This window comes from Eleginops maclovinus, chromosome 11 (genome assembly GCF_036324505.1).
Source record: "Eleginops maclovinus isolate JMC-PN-2008 ecotype Puerto Natales chromosome 11, JC_Emac_rtc_rv5, whole genome shotgun sequence".
Lineage (NCBI taxonomy): Eukaryota > Metazoa > Chordata > Actinopteri > Perciformes > Eleginopidae > Eleginops > Eleginops maclovinus.
In genome coordinates, this window is record NC_086359.1 from 17,992,555 (window position 1) to 18,010,387 (window position 17,833).

Below are 17,833 nucleotides of genomic sequence, written 5' to 3' on the forward strand. Positions count from 1 at the left end.
TTTCATTTGATTGTTAGTCAAAAGTATAATGCCTTCTGATAGGGCCTGACTGTCTGTCTATTGAATGATATCTAATAATGGCACAAGAGCACTGACCACAACTTTCAAATTCAAGAGATCACTTCACAGAATGGTACTTGGCTAACTACGACAATAATTAGTTACTACTTAAGTAGCATTTGCCATCTGCACTTCCTTTTGATCTGTTAGAATCAAATCCATCCGGATTTTGTATAAATAAATGAGTGAGTGCATCAACCGACTTTGTGGAATTCTTAATAAATATGCTAATAAATTAATAATTTAAGGAGGAAATTACAGAAAACAAGTGTTCATGCCAGTGATTGAATAAGTCACAGCCTATTGTTACCTACAAAATGGGCATTGGCTTTAGCATGTGTACAGCCTGTTTCTCCTCCTGACGTATCTTTTTCCTCATTTGTGCACCAATCGGATGACGGCATTCCTCACAGGTAAATTTCCCTTTTTGGAGTGTGGGCTGAGGGGGGGGTGGGCGGGAACTCAGAGGCCACGCTCAGGGGCATCTCCTCTAAGGGGCAGTCCTGACTGGCGTCATTACCGCTGTTGGAATAGGCACTGCGGGAGGGCGGGAGGCGCGACCTGTGCTCCTCCCCACCCAGCCTGGCGCTCCCGTTAGCCAGGCGTCCCAGGCTCCCTCTCTCCTGGTAAGGCACGAAGGTGGAGAGTTTCGGGGGATTCCTGGCCTTGCGTACGGGGGATGGATGGCCGGGCATCCAGCAGGCGTCCGAGTGGCCCAGCTCGCTGCACTCGGTCGTACAGTTTCCGGTCATCGCCACATCAGGGAGCGAGCGGATATCTATGGGTGGAAGAGAGGAAAACTATAAGAGACAGCTTCACAGTGATAAACATTCATAAAAAAAAAAAGTTGTAAAAGGCATTTGTGAACAGAAATGGTGTCATCTGAAACACCCCATGAAGCCCACCCTCCCCTCCTCGGTGTCTTTGCAGCTGTTGCTAAGCAGTCGGCAGCAGTTGCTATGTAGCTGTTGCTATGCGCTGTGTAATGAGCACTTTGGGTGTGTAGTCCACAAGCTGATGTGATGCATTCAGGAGATGGGGTGCTGTGTCTATGTCATTTAGAAGTATCCAACAGCAGTTTGTCTGAAATGTTTGGAAAGTACCGCTGCATTATTACTGAGTTCAATACAGCGTGCATTGACTTCTATCACAGGAGATGTGTAGGTTTTAAATGGTGCTTCATATACGTGTCCAAATAAAAAGACAGCAAAAAAAGATAAAATACCACAGAAATACCAACACACATACGGTAGAAAGGTAGTGTTTGGCTACAATAGCTGGAGGCGAAAGCATTGAATGACTTATTGATTGACAGTGCTAAAATGAGTTCCCTGCCCTTGATTTTCTATCCATTTTTTATTCAACTGCTCCTAATTAAATAAATGGGTCCATGACCCAGTGACCTCATTTAAATGTACAAGCTGTAAAAGCTCCCAAAAAAGTTTGCCTCAGCGATCACTCAGGAGTATAAAACACTCTCTGAACGCACTGTAGAGCTGCAATGAAGAAGAATGCATGTACTTGTTTACCAGAAATGTGCAGCTGGCACCTAATAGACTTGTTAAGCAGCCCACCTGTTGACAAGCTAAACACACAGAGCCCAGATTTAATGGAAATACCGCTCAATTTATCTTTGTTATGCTGTCAGACTCAGACCCGGACAGCCCAATCGATGTCTCCAAAGAAAAAGAGCAGACATCTAAGATCTGTGAGAGTGCGATGTCACCCTCCATGTAAACTTTTGATTGCCGTGATAAATGCATTACTGTAATGCCTTGGCGCTGTCCACACCATGAAAGCACCTGTCCATCATGGGATGTCTTGTTTTGTGGATCCAGCACAGTGTTTGAAAGAGAGTAAATGTATTTGTGGAGAATGCAGAGGGTGCTTCACACACAGAGAAGATGTTCCTGCATGAGAATGAAGCAACCACAAGAGATGACGTATTAAGAGGCAAGAGTGAGGGTTCACAGCTAATAGAGCAAAAGCCATCTTGGCAGTGTGCCTTTGAGACGTTCTATCAGTTTTGTACTCATGACCAGTGGCTATAGATAATTATCCCCACACAAAATGTCAGACCTCTAAGGCTGGAAGAAAAACTGCATCCGGCCCACCAAGGCTTCAGTCAATCAGAAGCCAGAAAGAAACAGCTTTCGTTACTGCAAGGCATGCTTTTATATTTAAAAATGCTTAATGAAAAGTAGTGGAGTGTATTTGTTCTCATTTCATTTTCCTTATGTGTGTCTAAAGATTCATTTCTCATGGTTAATCCATATACAATTCCATTGTTTATAATGAATGCATAGCGCAATCTATTGTTGCCGTTAATCTCATTGTTCCAATAATCCTAAATTGCTAAATGTTTAGGCTATTTAATACGTTTATTTCACAATTGAGCAACGTTCTGCCTTATCCATGCTTAATTACATTATTGTGCTTAAGTGGCAAATGCTTCTCCCTGTTTACAAGGCCAATGTCAGTGATTCTTTGCAAATGAATGAACAGCACTATGCCTGATTAACAAAGAAGAAACTGAATTTGGTGCTCAAGAAAACGACAAGATGAGAGCGTGCCTGTGTGCCTCATGCATGGTGATTGGGTGTTTCATTTTTCTGAGCTCCGCTAAGAGCGTTGTCTGTATGCATCACTGCTGCAAAATGGACTCTTGATACAAAAGATGTTCATGGGAAGAGAGTTTGGGGAGAGAGTTGAGGAGTACGCTTCTAAGCACAAGCACAGTCGTGTAGGCATTTACTCCGAAAGGATTTCACACTTGATTAAAACCTCTCCACAGCTTCCAGGAGGTTTATGCCACACCAAGCGGCCTTGTGTGTAAAAGTCTGCGGAGCTGCACAACGGAAAATCTGTTTGTGGAGCGTAAAAAAAGGAACACTTACACAGGTTTTCTAAAACACCTCACATTTCACAATGGGGATGTTAGTTCTTAATGAATAGGACATTATATTTGCATATAAAAAGTCTTAATCATACACGCACATAGAACTGTTTCGTATTTTCATAAGTGATATATAATCTCTCTTTTGAGATAAAATAAAAGGACATAGAGGTTAACACTGATGCCACATATTTACTGATTGCAAGGTTGCTAGGTTAGAATTTCAGAAAATATAATTTGTTCTTAATGTAATAAAACACCAGCTAAAAGAAAACATGTAATGGGAAAATAATGCCATGCACCGGTGACAGGAATTAAAGCGCATTATGAAGCATGCTCATCATCATCCAGGGCCAGAAAATCAGAAATGACAGCTAAAGCTTGCCAAAGTCTGCCATTTTCTTCGAACAGTGCCAAAGCACACATTGCACGCCATCGACATAGAACATAGATGCTCTTATGCCAGCTATTTTAGTAGGTTGTTTGCTTGTCTGTTGGTGTTAAATCATGTTGCTATGTGGTTTTATTTATAAATTATGACATATTGTCTGTTCTCAATGCACACATATCAAATGGGAGGCCTATATTTTACAGAAAGCTGTCGGGTTGGAATGACTGTTGCTGCATGCTGTCACTAGCGTTCCATAATGCATGTTATTTCCCGTCAACTATTTCAACATGAGGTAATAATAATAAACTGAGAGCAGTACTTATGTGTTATGATGGGGTGTATCATTTGTGAAAGCACACATTTTTACACTTGCTCGTGCTGACCTTTCTCTCGCACTCAAATCTATCTCTACAAAAAAAATCAATACGGATAATTATACTTTTGTGTCTGCCTTCCGCTGTGGCCACACTAGCCATCTGTAAACGGCTCACAGCATGGCAGAATTCCATCTGCTCCGCACATCTAAAAACACACTCCCACACTCGACTATTGTCTGAATATTTTAGTGGACGCGATGAAATGAGATGAGTCAACCTTAAGGGCGACCGGAGCAGCCAAAGGTGGGTGAGAAACTACAAATTTCCCCGCCCACTCAGGCCTGTCTTCTCCTGTAGCTGTACTGTTCCTGAAATAAATCTGCACCAAGTCTAGAACAAACGCCTCTACAGTCTGGCATGTCATGTACAGAGCGCTAAGGTGGACATTGGTGAGCAAAGCACAGCGCCGTTATGCCAGTGGCTGGAACAGGCTGACTGGATTTAGAGAGCTTTTGATTTGGTTTTTGAAGAGTGGTGACTCAATGACATTTCTGACTCCCCGCACAGCAGAGTTCCTTTCCTCTAGACTGGGAGATAGATTGCACCTGTAGAGTTCTTTTATATTGGGTTGGCCCCATATGCTTGCTTAAAGCAATAGCATGAAAAAAAAGGCAAGAAAAACAGTCATTTCCACTTCCAACCTTCACTACCACACTTGCAGTTAACCTTAGCAAAAATCTTTCTTAAAAGCCTCAATTGCAGTAGCATAACATGCACAGTGCAGTTCCAGAGTAGGGGTACACACATAGCTTAACCCCCCTCCCTTTCTCTAGGCCGACAGATACATGTGAGGGGTGGGTTTGCATGCGGCTTGCATCAGGGTGCCAGTGGGAGGTGTTGAGTGTCTGAGGCAGGCTTCCACATCGTCTGATCCCCTGCCCACGGGCATGGGGGAAGCTGCCTCTTCCTGAGATTTCACACCGCTCCTCTCTGTTTGATTGCAAATGCTGCCTCTCCCCACCGGCTGCTTTCCAGCGTGTGCGCCACACCGCTATGATCGATGGCGAACAAATATGAGAGGCCCACAGCTCATGGAGGGATAACGGGCGAAAACAGCTACTATTGTGTGCGCGAGTGTTTTTAATGGTATATTTGTGGTCCCTGCAAACAGTTTACTGTGGTAAATGTCTAAGATTCAGGGAAGAAAAAAGGAGAAATATCCCACATTGGAGCAGACATTAGTGTCTAGTGCAGGCTATCAGTGTAATAACTGGGTGTGAAGGCATTCTGTGCTTGTCGTACTTTGTGAAGAAAAACAACAAGATACCAGGGTTTTGTGTTTCTTTAGCTGTGACATGTCAAGTCTTGTTATTCAAGTGTTCACAACAGTTTTTCGCAGTAAGCAGAAGCTACCAAAAACAGTCTTTTTTTTTTGTTTTTCTCCAGAGGGGAGAATTTTGAACAGGAGGGGAAAGTTGCTACAAGCAAGCAACCATAGTGTTGACGCGCACATTTTCCTCGCTCATTGTAATGGAATACAAAAGAACAATGGTGGAGCTTGTACCCTCAGATGTGCACTTTTGCAAAGACATAGAATGTGTAGTCTTGAAGGATTTGTCACCTTGCCTATACAGAAAGTGAAGTAAGGCTGGAGCTAACCATTTAAGTCACAATACTGTGCTGATTTTCTGTAGATGATTGCTGTGCATTCTTAACAGCATGCAGTTCACATACACTGCATCCCCTGCTGTTGTACAAAGCATTGTGGGAAAAAAAGTTTTTCTTTACTTACTATTTTGAAAACAAGGAAATGCACCACTTTATGCAGCCATGGAGGGCATTCATTCTATTCTGTTTTGTCTCTAAAGCTCTGCTTGCACTGATACCTGAGGGGGACCTCTAGTAATTTGTGATCATTGCAGTTAATCCACCAAACATGGAGGTCATGTGATAAAGTAGTCCTTTGCTTTTGGCATCTATGTGATTTGGGATTGATTTGGAGATTTTTCAGCAGGTTATTTGTTTTCTGGAAGTACAAATTAGCATATTTTAGGAAGCTTACAATCAGTGGTGTAAACACTACTAGCTTATTGAGTTTACTCAAATACTGTTCTTTTTGGTACTTATAGTTTATATGAGTATCTCCATTTTCTACAACTTTGTACTTATACAATTCAAAGGTAAGTCGTTTAATATTACTCCAATACATGTATTTAATATCTTTAGTTACTTTGCAGTTATGGAATTATGATACAAAATATAATATAAACACTCACATAAGACATGAGTTATACTTGGACTACATTCAGAAGCTTCCAAGCAGTAAATAAAGACATGGTAATAAAACATTACCACATATATACTTATAATCAATATATATGATATATGTTATGCTTAAATCGGCTAATCTGCATAGTTCTTTAATTTATGTTACTTTAAGTATATTTAGGTGCTAATACTTATGTATTTTTACTTGAGAAACAATTTGAATGAAGACATTTTTAATTGTAACAGAGTATTGCAGTCTGCATTTCTACTTTTACTTAAGATCTATGTGTTTCTTCCACCTCTGCTAACTATAAATCATTTAGACCCATTCCGAAAGACCACTTTGTGTTTTTGAATTTAATATAGACATAAATAGGCCAATTCAAAACAATAAACCGTATAATTATGCTATAAATAATAATATATATTGTAATCATTTTTATATAAGCAGTTGTTACGCCAAGCTTTGACATCATATTAAGGGGAATTATCAATAATTTAGAGAAAAATATTGAATTATTTTCCAGAGTGAATGCACCCAACACACACGGAGGGATATTATTTCATGAAGTCTGCTGGTAGTATATATAAGGACTTACGCTTAAATGGTTAATCAATCATTGGTCAAATAGACAGAAGGTAAAGCCAAGATGAGAATTGGTATTGAAGTTTGAGGTACATTTCACACACTCCGGGTAAGGACGGCAAGCATCTTGCTGACAGAGTCTGATGAGTGGACGTGTTGTCCAGAGGCACGTCAGCAGAAGCTGCCCTCGAAGCTTCAGTCGGCTCTGTACAAGGTACACTTCCTGTCAGCCCACTCACCATCCACCATTTTGTCTTATGGTTCCTTTATTTGAAGACTGCCTTTTGTATCAGCGCATTTGACAAAGCCTTAGCACCTGCTGACAGATCACACCATGCACCGGCTCCTCCAATTGAGAAGTTGATATGCGGTGTGATATGTCAACCAATACCAAGGCTTTTATCAAACGGTGACAAGCACAAGGCATTACTGAATAGAACAAATTTCATACATCGGTTTGAGGATAGGGAGGAAGCGGTTCTAAATGATGATGTAGTTGCTGTTGCAAGTAACATAATCGTTTCTCTGTTGGTGCACAGAGGTGTTAGTGAAATGGTTGCATGGAGAACCGCTTCATGCCCCTGCCCACAACAATATGTTTGGCCTGCTGGCCAATTACAGACTGGAAATTGCATTCTGAACCTTGACAACATTATATTGATCTGCAGCAGCTGCCAATGCAAAAGAAAACAGAAGAAATTATTCATCAGAGATTCAGGTTTATGATTATCATACGAGTTTAGTTTCCTGATGCATGACTTCTTCGACTATCAAACATTACCAGTTATGTTAAATGTAACAAATAAAAAAGTAGGTCTCCAGAAAATATAATACACAACCTACAGCAAATTATTTTTTCCCCATACACCTATGGTTACTGAAGTTTGCATGAAGAAGTAAAGATGCCTACATTGTTTTGCTCAAATCTTATATCACTGCAGTCAGCCTGGATAATATACAACCGTCCTCTATATGCTGTATTCAATCTCATATTCATGCCATATGGCTTCAGGGAGAGTAGAATGTGCATGTTGAGTTTGAAAGACATTAGCAAGACTTCAGTGCCTACATTTAGAGATTTGCCTTTGTTCTTTAGGCCAATACAGGTATTTTATTAATGCTGTTTATTTAAATTGTTATTGCTGATTTGGACCGCAGTTGGTGTAAGGTGTAATAAAAAACACAGGTATGCTGATGATGCATTCAAATGTAGGCGTCACGTGTTCGGTATGTAACGAAACACACCATTTTGGAGTGCAAATTTAATAATAATCTTTATGTATGTATGGTTGAATAATAAAGGACTTTACTGCATAGACATTTTAGATGCCATGGGTCAGCAAATGTTTATAATCTTATCATGTGTGATAACCTGCTTGAATAATTAGATTGAGGCCCACTCTGCTGCTCCGTCTCCCTTTTTCTCTCCAACCCTGAAATAGGATACCTCACATTTCCCATTCAGTTTTCTGTGCAATTTAATTAAAAAGCTCAAAGAAATGTAGACTAAATCCCTGTGGTGTGGGGTTGTGACTGGACGCTCAATATGCTGAGGCTTTTCTTTTTTTTTTTTTGCCTTATTTTGTGTTACAAAGTTTAACTCCATTACAAAGGCTGCACAGGTCAAAAAAGTTTTAACCAAACTTGGTTACAAAAATGTCAAGATTACATTTCTGTCTGAACAACTTGATTGACTCTTTACTCAGTTCTGCTGTAAGGGGGATGTGCTAGTTGAAGAAAGCACCAGAAGTGTGGCTACTAGTGCAAATTAGTTGGAAGAAGAAAACATGCAAGACTTGCTTAATAATTGTTGACAGCTCTGAGGTTAAAAGCTGAGAACAAAAATACATTTTTTTAAAGTTGCAGGACTTTTAATGAAAACCATTGTCATGGCAATTAGACAAGCTGTTTTATTGGCCAACCCTTCTCTGACATTTACTTTAAGAGTCACTTGTCTATTCCTGTCTCCTACCCAAAGCGTTCTTTCTTCTTCTTGTCTGAATGTCTCTTTCTTGGCCCCAGCCTTTGAAGCTTTCTTCCGGCTTTCGGCTTTCACATTTGCACTCTCTGGCTCTTTATACCCGAGTGTAAGCGCCTAATGGCCTCATACAAGCAGGTAGGAGATAATTTTGCAACAGCAGAGACAGAAACATTCTGTCTGCTGTTAAAATGTATTTTGCATTTAAGCTGTTTATTTCCTTGGAGCAAATTTTCTAAGAAAACACTTACTGTAATGGGTTTTTCTTCTCAGGTCCCAATATGTTCTGTTGCGCTTTTATCTTTGTTTGCCGCCCACGCTCTAACCTGTCTCTAAAAGCCTCCATTCAACACATTACAGATGCTTTGATTTTAGTGAAAAATGTTGTGGAAAAGGAGATAGGTGAAAAAAGGTTCCAATATACACCCAGCATGTTGACTGGATTTACTGTTTTAATGATTAAATTAATCCAAATAATGTGTGTTCAACTCAGTCAGGATTTTTTTTTCATCAATAAGAAAATCAAAGGTTTCGTGTGATCTACAACCCCAATTATCAAAGGGGGAATTATTTCCCTCACTGGACACATGGAGTTAATTCCTGTGCATCGCTCACTATGCACACTCATTGATCTTATTGACATATAAAACAGATGATTTCAAGAATCTGTTTGCTGTTTTCCTTCCCCTTTCCAACAAGATGTTATCGCTTTGCTAATTCTGCCTTTGATTTCCACAGTCTGCAATGCGAGACATGGTAAACAAGGGAGCGATAACATAAGCTGCCAACAGAAATGAGAAATAAAGTGGTATAAATTGAACACAGAGTTATTTTGCACTCTTTATTGACATTCTTTTAGTGTCCTGTGGGCTTTCCTAGCCTTGCCTATGGCCATGGTTGTTGCAGAACAACTTTTTATCATTTGATCAAATATTATATCCTTATACCGAGTGGTCATGCTCGGGTTGCTATCAGAGTGTCTTGGATGAATTCCAGGCACATCAGCCCACGTGATATGAAGAGATAACTGCATTATTTAAATCTGTGTTTATTATCGCCACAGTCACAGGATGTACACCAGTTAAATGCCAAGTATGGACAAACACCAACATAATCTCACACAATCCCATCTTTAGAATCATGTAAGCAGTTCATGAAGCGGCTAAATAACAACCCCAGAGGGACGGCCCTTTATTTGACCGTTTACTGTAGACACTGAGTTGCTGCATGACTGACAATTCTCCGGGAAAGAAGAAACACTAACGCAGTCAGATGGAAAGCTCTGCTCCCACATTGCTTTGAAAAACACAGCTATGTCTTAAGATGAGAAAAATTCAAATATATAACTTGATGAAATACGGAAATTACCTTTTGTGTTGCATAGAGACAAAGGGAAAAGTACTGCAGCAATCTCCCAAAGCTGCTCTATGCCCATCTCTACCTAGTGCAAGGTGATCGCTTCTCCGATAAGCCTTTGATTAAGGCGAGCAGGAGAAAAATCCCATGGAATTAAGAACTTGATCTAACATACAGCATAATTATTAAAGGAAACAGCATATTTCTGTCTTTAAATCTGGACTTCAAGAGAAATGCAAAACACAGTAGGCAGCAGGGGGTGATCATATCGACTTTAAATGCCAGCGTGATTCCGCCCCCCCTGTTGTTCCTTCCTGATCCATTGCATTCAGCTGCTTGTGTTTGATTGACTTTTACAAGCTTCGACATAGTGAAGAGGGTCAATGTTCGTGTCCTTTATATGTTACTGAATCTCTTACCGAAAATAACAATCTAAAGCAAAAAACCCATGGTGACCTCATATTTGCTTTGTGTATATGTGCGGGGGGAGTTGGAAACAATATGTGGGAGGCTAAGTATTTTGGGTTAATTGAATGAAGACCACACCTGCACTTTAGTGCTGCCTTGTGTATTAAAGAGCCATTAAAAAGCAATATAAATGTTTTATCACATTATAGCATAAATGGACAGGACGTCCACTACATTATGAGACAATAAGATGAAACTTTAATGAGTCAATGGGTGAAGTGGGTCATGTAGGCAGTGCAGTAGCATCGGGCTTGCTGTGACCCTGGGTGCACGACTAAAAACCTCTGTATGTGGCTGAAATGCGGAAAGCTCTCAGTGAAAGTTTTTTAATAATGTTGAGCCAGCCGCTATACCTTTGTGTCTTATGAATGTGGCTTCTGATGAGCTAGGGAGCCATTGTAATAACTACAAGAATGCAGGCAGAAAAGGAATAAAAAGACATACAGCAAATGCACAACAACAGTAAACATCGCTGTCCCTTTTTTTTTTTTATTAAAGTGGCTGCACTCGCCATCTGTTTTTTTCCAAGCCTGTGGTGGCTGCGTGTTTGATGGGTACCTCATCTCCAGGCTAGATACTGGACAGCTCATCAAGATGACTGACAAGTGTTGGGACCTTGCAACATGACCGTCTGAGAGAGAGCTGGCCAAAGGGAACAAGATGGAAAAATTGCTTTGAGTAAAATGGACCTTTGGTGGAGACCAAATGATCGCAGGAAAATCTACACGTCTGTGTTACAGCTTTGCAGTTTGGAACTAGCGAAAATCTGTGATAATTCACAATAAAGTTAATTATTCTCAGTAATAACAGCACCAATGAAAACAAGCTATATTATGATGAACAATTCTATCAAATTACTCTTCCTTGTGCAAGGGCTCTTTGGGGATGGTATGGTACTGGGTTTTTTGAAGCCAGAAAATCGATTAAAAATACAGATGATTCTGTGTAATAGGCCTGTAAAATGTTAGTTATGTAGCAATAAATGCACAGCACTGTGATATGCTTGGCCTACGAGGTAAAACAAGACAAATTAAAGTAATTTCTATTTAGCTTAAGGCATGCAAAATATTGACTGCATAATAAACCATGTTAACACCGAACTGCAAATTAAGAATTGATCCTTCCCCCAGTAGGATTTTATCATTTGCGATAGAAATCCACAAAATAAATTACACTACTGCGGTTCCACTGGATGCAGTCCTCATTGAGTTCGTAAGGTCCCACTGAATTCTGAGATATCCTCAACAGACTGTGCCTTAAAGCGAAGGCGACTTCATTCCTCTGTACCTCACTGGAAATAAGGAAATGCATGTCGAACCTATGCAGTACAACTCCAGTCCCTTAAGTGCCATCCATCATTGGAGGGCAGAACACTAGTTAGAAGGAGGTTCAACGGCTCTCGGTCCCCATCACACTATGATGGAGAGATGACCCCCAGGGCTTTTTTCTGATGGCAACTTGAGCTGCACGACCAGCTGAGGTTGAAGCGGATCTGGCCCCTAGCCAGTATCCCCTCCTTTACTCACAGTTCTACCCGCTTTATGAATAACATCTGGGGTAAGTGTAGGTAAGACCACTGAGACCCAACACCTTTTTCTATTTCTGCCTCCATAATTATCCTTCAGTTCAAACTTAGGGTCTCCAGGACCTGCCAGTGGACACGGCCAACTCTTATAGCCGCAAGCTACTAGTTAAGATTTTTTTCTCCATGTGTTTTTATTAACCTGTACTTTCAAGCCAGCGTTTACACACATTTTACCACCTCCAGACCTGCTGCTTCACCATGCTGTTGCCCAGACTCACTGTTAAGCCATAGCGGGCAGTGTGCTATCCATTTTTTGCCTAAGTACAGAGAGCCATCCACTTTTGTTAGAGTAATACATGAGCACATCTAAAGCTTAGGGATACTGGCTTAGGCAAACTGGCTCACACATTTTACAAGCTTAGTGCTAAAACCACACATATTCAGCAGCAGCATGGTGTTAAAAGCATCATTCATGTGGACCTAATGTGCGCTTATAAGTGTGTTGTTTTTTTTTTTTTCAGAGCATAATTCAGAACACTCAACTGGGTTTTCATCCATGTTCAGTTGCTTGTGTGGATCTGAATTAAAATGAAGAGGACTGGGTATCTGTCCCAAGAAAATCCTCCACAAAATCCCTTTTGATTTATTTTTGAATTATTATTAAGACAACATTTTGAGATATGTTTTTGCCTATTTAACAGCACTTTCTTAGGTTTTCTTTATTATTTATATATAATAGTATACACAAATCTAAAAAGCAGATTATTCCAATTAAAGAAAACAATTCTAAATATTTTCTTTCTTATACATAAGAGTTTAAGGTTATGAAACAAGCACAATATTAAGAGAAAGTCTTGAAGTCATTTGGACACAATGACACAATGATGAAACTACAGAGAAATCCCTTTTACGTTTAAAAGAAGGTAAATGCAAGGGCTAGATTTATTGGAATAATGGCACTTCTAGTCTTGTTCCATCTAGATTTCACATGAAGCTGTGATCTCTGCCATCAAATTAGATGTCAGTTCACTCTAAAACTTACCAAGCCAATTACACACTTTGCTTCAGTTAATGGTCTGCACTGTGATACCATGTCCTTTCTCCTACAAGGCCTCTTTCAAAGGTCCAGCCTGTCTGCAGTCATTTGACAAACACTGCAATGTGTGCTGCAGCCAGAGTTTTGTGGTGAGAGTCTCATTGTGAGTGATCACACAAGCAGAAGCACATTTTCAATTTCAAATTGGGCGAAGGGAAATCGTAGACATATTCAAAACTGTGACGTGTTGACACATAATCTGTTCCATTTTGGATTCAGCTGCATTCTCCCATGAAGTCATTTGTAAAAAGGGCCATAGTTAACCATTGTCCATGGTGTCGAAGCCTAATGCAGGTTGGAGAGTTTTACTTCTGCTCCAGTTAGGCTCTTCCAGTGACCTATTTGATCTGAAAAAAAATTACAAACAATCAGGGGGTAACAAACAGCTGCAGATGATGTGAGCAGAGCATAATGCGTGTGCTAGGATGAGTTTGGGATTATAAGCGTATTACTCATGACAACTTGCCTCAGGGGAGCACTTGTAAGGACTTTTTTTCCACAGAAGCTTCCATAAAACTGCCAGTCCCATGACCTGTCCCTGCTCTGGTGGTACTTCTTCCAACAGTAGCTGGCATAGGCTAATGCACTGGTACAGGCTACTCCACTCAAAAGTGCTAACAGGCAGGGACTCTGACAAGGCTCAATGGCATCTGTCTGAGGAAACCCACACCCCTGCATCAGCACTTTATACTGGCACCCGGGCAGGAGCCCAATATGGCACTCATAGTACAAACAAGCCCCATCAGGCTGACAGTCTGCGTCTCTGTCTGCAAAACGTCTTCTTCCACATCTTTCTTTGTTTTAAATCTTTCTCATGCTTTGTGCACAAACAAGCCACTAACCAGATATCCACAGGGAGCTCATGAAAAGCAGTAAATGGCTAAAACTGTGGCACCCCCTGTATGATACTGATATGGCAAGCAATGAAAGCAGAGGAAAATCCCTGACAGGAGTTCAAAAGGAACAAATATACAACGCTACATGCATCATCTGAGAGATCTAAGGCGGGGGAAAATCAGACAGCATCACTAAAGCACCTCATTATCATGCAAATGCCATTTATTCCATTTTATCTCACCCTGCTCAATCGCCCATATGGCAGCGAGTCCGCACAGAGGAAGACACGGGGAGACCTCACGCTGGGCAAGCGGCCACATCAAAATTCTTCCATCTGTGGTCAATTGGGTGTGTGTGTGCGTGTGTGCGAGTGTGTGTGTGTGTGTGTGCGTGTGTGTGTGTGTGTGTGTGTGTGTGTGTGTGTGTGTGTGTGTGTGTGTGTGTGTGTGTGTGTGTGTGTGTGTGTGTGTGTGTGTGTGTGTGTGTGTGTGTGTGTGTGTGTGTGCGTGCGTGCGTGTGTGCATGCTGGGACCAGTCTTCAATCCACCTGTGTCCTATTGGTGCTAGCCCTCATATCACAGCCAAGATGCCTGACCACTGATCCCCGGAAGAGTGATTATTGTCTGGGTTGGACTGGACATGACGGGATTGCCAGTCAAACTTGTGTCCCAAGAAGAGAAGGGGGCCTGTAACGGGTCCCAGATGAATCATGTCCAGGGATCTTGGGCAACAGGAGGTTAAATAATTTCTGTTAAGGGACTCCAGTAACACAGCTAATGTCTTAGGTTGTTGTAGTAAAACAAAAGGAACCGTCAAGAGTTATTTTTTGAGATTACAATTATACAATTAACAAAAATAACTACTTGAAAAAAGTCGTCTCAGAGACTGAAGATGACACACATTTATTTTTTTTTGACAGTTTCCCATTTCAGTGTATTCAAATTATTATCGTTAAACAATCAGTTAGAATTTCATGATCTGTCACACCAGTTTCCAGTTTCATTTTGAAAAGTCTTCAGCATGTGTTATGTCTGTTTTTACTTTCTGTCTCTGTGTTTTCCGTCCTGTTTGATTGTGTTCAGCTAGTGCCTTTGTGTTTTTTCTTCCCTCCCCAGCTGTGTCTTGTCCTTTTGATTACCCCCTGCATGCATTTAAGATCTTGTTTGGTGTTAGCTGTTGTCAGACCATTGTACATATTTTGTGGATGAGGCCTGATTTGCCTGTTAAATCCTGGAAATAAAGGTATTTTAGTTGTTCAAGACTTTCTGTCCTCCATTTGGGTCCACCCCGATCTGCTCCCACACCTGACAAATAAGAACAAAGCCTGGGCAATAATTCAATATCATAATTTAACCGTTTTCAATCTACAGTAATCATATTTTAGGCAATAATGATTTAGTCTTAGAACATCTCTCAGAAAATCTGATATTTATTCTGATATTTAAGGGAATATTTTCTATGGCTAACATAACCCCTCAGTTATAGGCTATGTACTGTTTTCCAACAAAAGTGTGATTGATTTTCTTATCAAGCTTTACTTTTCATCTCCTGTGTGCCTACAACCGATAATTCTGCTTATGGGTAAACCCAGTTTAGTGTAATCAAACTAATGTCTTAATCTCATTACTATGTACGCATGCCTAACAATAAAATATTGCTGGAAATGTTTTCTTTAAAAGTTAATGTTTCATGCTATATATCCTTGTGAAAATATCAAATTACGTATGTCTTGATAGAATATGTTCCCACCTTAAATCACTTTGAACTCTCTGATCAGCAGTGTGGGAGATGTACGGACAGATTTGACAAACAGAATCCATTCCTCAGTATTCCTTTGATTTCATTGTGGAGGACAAATCATGTATCTCGACAGCAACCAGACATACAAGATAAGCAGTTTCATTCTGTCTGAAGCAATCAATTTAAGAGTAATTAACGGGCTCAGTGATTATGTTGAGAGACGGTAAAAGTAAAATAGCACAGCAATCAAACTGATTTAGAGATGCAAGGTGTGATGCACAACCTCCAATGCAAACAAATACGCTCATGCGTGCAGGTGCAAACACACACACAGATGTGCACGCACATGCAGCCGATGGATAAACAATTTTGCCGAGATTAACCAACAGAGTGAGTGATGTGCACTCGACATGCATGAACATAAGAGTTCACACAGGGAAATGAAATGCAGTGCACTCTAACACAGCCTGGAGACAAGAATTAGAAAAAAAATGGGAGGAGGAAGCAGCTGCTCAGGCATAAGAAAAAAGGAACTCCAGAAATTAATAGCTGCAGATCGGGCAGCATACATGTCATACATCAGAAATGTTATTACTGTAGTTTGAATCTACTCTTAATTCCAACGCCAAGAGCCATGAGGGAATATGTTGCTGTCTACTCTAGTGAACCAGAGACTATTACGGACCACACACTCTCCTTCCTCTCTGCCACACAGTCCAATGAACCAAGGTCGTATTACTTTAGTCTGCACGACTCTTCAAAAGGCAGCACACTTAGACTTCCCTTACACCTTGCATTAAAATTCTTCTCATATCCAGATTGTCTCCAGATATGATTTAACCTGATTGCATTTACACCTGGTATTAATATGTGTCTCCAGTGTCCACATTGAGACCTAATTGAGATCTGATTGTACAGTCTGACAGGGCTGAGCGGAAGCCTCTGAAGGCTGCATTACACATAGCAGGCGCCCCTGCTTGGTGCGAGAGGGCCCCCAAACGTGGATATGCTGCTTTGTCGTATATGCTACTCTAAATCGGAACATCATTTTAAAATTAGCATCATGTTGTTTAGAAGAAGAATTGAAACAACTAATTGAGACCAAAACCATGTCTGTGGAAGAAATAAATGAAGCCAAAAGTTTTACACAATTTCTCATAGACTTCTACAGTATACAATTTTCTCCACTTTTGCTTATTCAGGAGAATGCAATAAGTCAACTCCTCAACAGCTTCAGTTTTCAATCACGGAAGTTGCCACCTTATTAACAATCGTGTTTAATTCTGTCACAATGCTTCACTGAAGGTGATTTAGCCAATCAGTTCACAGTCTGTTTGAGTTCATTTATGCCTAACTATACTTTAACGTTGTCACTATCCGTCTGCAATCCTATCCCCAAAAATGTTTAAGGTAAAGATAGAACATGTAATACAACATTTACCAACGAATTCAAACCAACTCATAACAATCATGTTTTATTTGCTAATGTCTCTGGAATAAATATCCGGAAAGTGACGTGCTTTTAATAAAGATATTGCATGGCCTTAAATCTTTTCACACTGGAATACCCACCAAGTGCAGCTTAATGTCAGTAAAGGTCTGACCTGACACCATCATTTTCCAAATGTGAATCTAAAATAGAACATGAACCACATCATTCTCTGCTGTAGACCATTGACACACTCTCACAATGTAGATTCTCCACTGTCAAAGTTCAACTTGTTATACAAAACACATCCATGTCGATATTTCTGGGGCCCAGTGATGCAAAGTCTGACAGTCTGGAGTTCATATATTGCATTTTTTCCAACTTAAATGGAGTGACACATCAGACTCACCTCCCCATTTTTTTGCCTGCCACTCATCACTCCTGCAATGAATAAAGCTCTGCACCAGTACAACCTGTCACTCTGTCACTCAAACACAAAAAAAAAGAGAGAAGGATTTCACGTCACAATTCAGGTGGAAGCTGGGGAGAAGTTCCTCTGTCTCGTTTGATTTTTCTGTCTAATCCTTCATTTTATGTCGGCTCTTTGTTATCTCCCTGAAGTGGGAATCACATTTTAATTAGGTCTATCCTCGGTGAGCCGTTCATCTTTGCATCTCCCTGTCCTATGTGCTCATCCTATGGGCTTTGCTTCCTCGTCAGAGACTCTAACTCCCCGCTCCCTGTCACAATCTAACATCTCCACCATCTTGTGCCATCTTTTCATTCTTTAACTGTTCCATCTCCACTCACAATCTTGCTCTCCTGCTACTGACAACAAAGACTGCCCTGTCTGACAAAAGCTGTTTTCCGCAGATGGGAGAATCAC

The 17,833-nt window shown here is 40.6% G+C and overlaps 1 protein-coding gene across 1 annotated transcript in view; it reads right to left on the minus strand.

The window, feature by feature from the left end:
- Positions 1-467: 467 nt before the first annotated feature.
- pcdh1a (protocadherin 1a) overlaps positions 468-17,833 on the minus strand; it is an 89,140-nt gene continuing 71,774 nt past the window's right edge. The window contains exon 5 of the mRNA XM_063895801.1: positions 468-838. Within this exon, the coding sequence (XP_063751871.1) occupies positions 468-838 (371 nt within the window). The remainder of the gene's footprint in view (positions 839-17,833) is intronic.